The sequence below is a fragment of the Astyanax mexicanus genome, chromosome 9 (assembly GCF_023375975.1).
Source record: "Astyanax mexicanus isolate ESR-SI-001 chromosome 9, AstMex3_surface, whole genome shotgun sequence".
NCBI lineage: Eukaryota > Metazoa > Chordata > Actinopteri > Characiformes > Acestrorhamphidae > Astyanax > Astyanax mexicanus.
The window spans coordinates 43176161-43180578 of NC_064416.1; the positions used below are offsets into that span (position 1 = coordinate 43176161).

Here is a 4418-nt window from a genome sequence, read left to right on the forward strand (position 1 = left end):
TTTGTGTGAAATCTGTCTCTTTCAGACCAGGAATGTCTCTCTCATTAAAAGAGCAATGTGCACTGGTAAATGTACCGTATGATAGGACACTGGAGGAAAAGGTGTTTAATGAGGAAGATGAGGAAGACGAGGAAGAGGGTGAGGCTGTAAGGCAAGAAGAAGTCGTGTTAGGATGCATTGAGTCCTCTTGTGAGGAGCAAGGTTTATGGAAAATGTGTATTAGCATTAAGTCAGACAGAGTAAAGAATTCAGAACAAAGCCTGATTTCGGTCAACTAGTGCAGGCACTGTTACAATATTTTCTTTTCTTTTTATTGAAGATGTACTTTGCCCCAGAAATATCTCTGGACAAGAACAGGCCACTGAGGATGTGCAAGATCAGGTGGAACATAATGAATCCGAAAAAGACGGTATGTGTCTGAAAAACACACAGAGGGAGAGAAGTGTGGGTGTGAGAGAGAAAGAGAGACTATTTAACCCATAAAAGTTTAGACCCAGTTTTGAATATTGATACCTGTTTATTTCTTATTACATGAGAAAGGGGGTACATAACTTAATATTTTAAGGTTAAAATTCCAATGTAACATAAATGATAAGAATAATTTAGTAATTTGTATTTTAACATTTTGTTCTAGAAATAATTTCAGAGCTAGTTATATGAAAAGTAACACACTTTTAAAGGGTTTGGGACACGTAATTATGAGATCTATTGGGCTGAGCACTGGAAATGCAAGAAAGCAAATAACAAACTTTTCTGTTGTTTTTTTATTAAAGATGCACATTGTTCAAAAAATATCTCTGGACAAGAGGATGCTGCTGATGGACAAGATCAAATGGCACACAATGGATCTGAACTAGTGGGTATGTGTCTCTCTCTCTCTCTCTCTCTCACACACACACACACACACACACACACACGGATGGACTTGTTATCCCATAAGAGCTCAGACCCGGTTCTGAATATTGATACAAAATCCCTGAGATACTTACCTGTTTAAGGTTAAAATTCCAATGTAACATAAATGACAAGACTAATTTCATAACTTGAATTTTAACATTTTGTTCTAGAAATAATTTCAGAGCTAGTTATATGAAAAGTAACACTTTACACTTTAGCGTTTGGGACACTCGTTGTGTTTTTTTTTTTTTTTTATTAAACACTTGAAATGAAGTAAGAATGTTTGTTTTTTTTTCCTTCAAGAGGGCAATAAAGAAAATGATGTAGCTGAGGAGGCTTTAGGTGGAGAGTCTCGCATGGGAAGACCAAAAAGGCGGACAAACACAGAGACCTGGAAAGTCAACACTCAGAAAAAGAGAAGAATGATGGTTCAGTCATATCTTGGAAGAAGGCAAAATGAGGAAGTGACGAGGGAAGAAAGAAAAATGGGTAGGCCATGCCAGTCTGTATTTTGTAGTAAATCGAAAAAGCTGCACTGTGAAGCAATACAGGAAGCGGACAGGGAGGCAATTTTTAAATACTTCTGGGAAAAATTAGACTGGAGGGAGAGGAAAATTTATGTTGTGTCACTGGTAGATATAGGCCCTGTGAGAAGACGATGGACAGGAGAAGAACAGTCAAGGAGGTCAGCATCCATTCTGTGTCACCTTAAAGTGGATGGCAAAAGGACCAGGGTATGTCAGAGCATGTTTCTTTCAACACTAGGGATCAAGCGGTGGTGCTTTCTAAGTTGGGTTGGCCAGAGAGAGCCTGAAAAGATAAAGAAAACCAGCATCAGGAATGAAGAGGTTGAGTTCCTTCAGCAGTTTCTAAAGGACCTTCCTAAGGTTCCATCTCATTACTGCAGATCTTCCTCTACAAAAATGTACTTGGAACCTCTTTTTAAATCCATCAGTCATCTTCATTCTGAATACACCCATGCTTGTGCAGAAAATAATGTCCAGTCTCTTTCAAGACAAGTATTCAGTAGCATTTTTAACAAATTAAATCTCTCGCTGTTTCACCCCAAGAAAGATCAGTGCAATACGTGCTGTTCATATAAAGTTGGAAACATAGATGCTGGCACATGGGAAGAACATTGCAGGAAGAAGGAGTCAGCAAGAGTGAGCAAGCAGGAAGATAAAAACAATGCAACTGAGAAAACAATGGTGGTGTGTATGGATCTGCAGGGTTTACTTCTTTGCCCCAAACTTCAAGCCTCAGCACTCTACTATAAAACCAAGCTTGGTGTCCACAACTTCACAATGTACAACATGGCAACCCATGATGCTACTAATTATTTGTGGCATGCTAATGCTAATGAATTTGCTTCATGTATCATCCACTTCCTTGAGGAACACAGCATGCGTGATGAGTACATCTTATGGAGTGATGGATGCAGCTATCAAAATCGCAACATAGTTTTAAGCAATGCTCTGCTGAAGTTTGCAACTGAGAAGCAAAAGGTCGTTACCCAGAAGTACTTGGAAAAAGGGCATACACAAATGGAATGTGACTCCATGCACAGCGTGATAGAGAGAAGACTGAGAGACAGAGACATCCATGTTCCAGCCGAGTATGCCACGGTGATCAGAGCAGCACGGTCCAATCCCAGGCCGTACAATGTGCAATATGTCAACCACAGTTTCTTCCAGGACTACAGCAAGCTGAAGCTTTGTAAGTCCATCCGTCCTGGCAAAAACCCTGGAGAATCAACTGTGTTTGACCTCCGGGCTATCAGGTATGCTCCATGACATAGATTCTCATCTGTCTCACTCTAGTACGCTCAATTATGTCTCATTGAGTTGCACAAACATAAATAAAAAATTAACAAAACAGACAAACTCTTCAAAAAAGTTTTTCAAAATCTTAATTCGCGATTAAGATAATGGCAGTTCTTATCACCACCCGACTGATATATCCCTGGTATCATTACTGGTTATATTAAACTGTTGTTATACCATAGATACCATAGATGCTTACCTGTTATACTTACCTGTTATACTTACCTGTTATACTTACCATAGATGCTTACCTGTTATACTTACCTGTTATACTTACCTGTTATACTTACCATAGATGCTTACCTGTTATACTTACCTGTTATACTTACCTGTTATACTTACCTTAGATGCTTACCTGTTATACTTACCTTAGATGCTTACCTGTTATACTTACCTGTTATACTTACCTGTTATACTTACCTGTTATACTTACCTGTTATACTTACCTGTTATACTTACCATAGATGCTTACCTGTTATACTTACCTGTTATACTTACCTGTTATACTTACCTTAGATGCTTACCTGTTATACTTACCTTAGATGCTTACCTGTTATACTTACCTGTTATGCTTACCTTAGATGCTTACCTGTTATACTTACCTTAGATGCTTACCTGTTATGCTTACCTGTTATACTTACCTGTTATACTTACCTGTTATACTTACCTGTTATACTTACCTTAGATGCTTACCTGTTATACTTACCTGTTATACTTACCTTAGATGCTTACCTGTTAAACTTACCTTAGATGCTTACCTGTTATACTTACCTGTTAAACTTACCTTAGATGCTTACCTGTTATACTTACCTGTTATAAATTTGCACACTTTTTGTGTTTTTTACCATTTGCTCTCTTCCCTCTGTTTTCCTTTGATCTCCTGGCCCCTTTCCCATTCTTACTTTTCACCCTCTTCTTCTCAGGTACAACGTGGATGGTATCATGGACTACAAAACTGTCCATGCAGATGACTGGACACCTTACCTTCTCACCCACTCTTAGGAAGAGGAACAGTGACACCACAGTGCTACCACTGTACACATCCAGCCTGAGAATCAAGGCGCTGAAATACAAGCACCTCCAAGAACTTAAGAATTTCATTCCCAAGGACTTTCATGGATTTTATGATTCACTTAACTATGAGTGATATGCATCACCAGTCTGCAGGTTCACTGTTTAATGTGGAGTTGGCTCATGTGTGTACATTAAAAAAAAAAAAAAAAAAAAGCCACAGACCATTTTCTTGAGTCTGACTGTGAGTCTTGTTACGACTGGTCTAGGGATATAGGCCAGAAATGTTATAGTGGGGAAATGAGCAGTGTAAAAAGAAGAATTAACAAAAAGAAACACACAAGACAAGGCTCCAAAAACGTTTCAAATATCAAAAGTGTATTTACAATTATTTACAAACAAATAAGCCATCTCTCCAGGGGTAAGCAAGGCCAAAATAATAAACAAAACCCACTCTAACTCTACCCACAATTCTAACTAATCTAACCAAATGAAAAGCAAAGAAAATACAGAAACTAACCCTAACTCCCTAACTAACCATAAACAGGAGAAAATATATGTACAACACAAATGGCACTTACCCCCTTCCGGCACAAACACAGTGAACACAAAGTTAGGCCTCACACACAAAGAGCACTAAACTAGAAAAGCACACAGAAAAGCACACAGATATATCTCCCAACCAGC

At 38.4% G+C, this 4418-nt stretch overlaps 1 protein-coding gene and 1 long non-coding RNA gene across 2 annotated transcripts; one reads left to right on the forward strand and one right to left on the reverse strand.

Moving 5' to 3' along the window:
- Positions 1 to 292: 292 nt before the first annotated feature.
- Positions 293 to 3977, forward strand: LOC111197555 (uncharacterized). The gene is made up of 4 exons (XM_049483392.1): positions 293 to 409; positions 774 to 860; positions 1201 to 2677; positions 3644 to 3977. The coding sequence occupies exons 2-4, from the start codon at positions 833 to 835 to the stop codon at positions 3720 to 3722; spliced, it is 1584 nt and encodes a 527-aa protein (XP_049339349.1). The 5' UTR covers positions 293 to 409; positions 774 to 832; the 3' UTR covers positions 3723 to 3977.
- LOC111197556 (uncharacterized) lies at positions 2910 to 3599 on the reverse strand. The gene is made up of 4 exons (XR_007440654.1): positions 3505 to 3599; positions 3362 to 3439; positions 3154 to 3270; positions 2910 to 3023 (listed from the first exon to the last, which is right to left on the reverse strand). It is a non-coding gene; the product is annotated as an uncharacterized LOC111197556 (long non-coding RNA).
- Positions 3978 to 4418: the final 441 nt, after the last annotated feature.

Coding starts and splice junctions, on each gene's coding strand:
- LOC111197555 (XM_049483392.1), top strand. CDS start 833: ATGGCACACAATGGATCTGAACTAGTGG. Junction 861..1,200: donor CAATGGATCTGAACTAGTGG/GTATGTGTCTCT, acceptor TTTTCCTTCAAG/AGGGCAATAAAGAAAATGAT. Junction 2,678..3,643: donor TTTGACCTCCGGGCTATCAG/GTATGCTCCATG, acceptor TCTTCTTCTCAG/GTACAACGTGGATGGTATCA.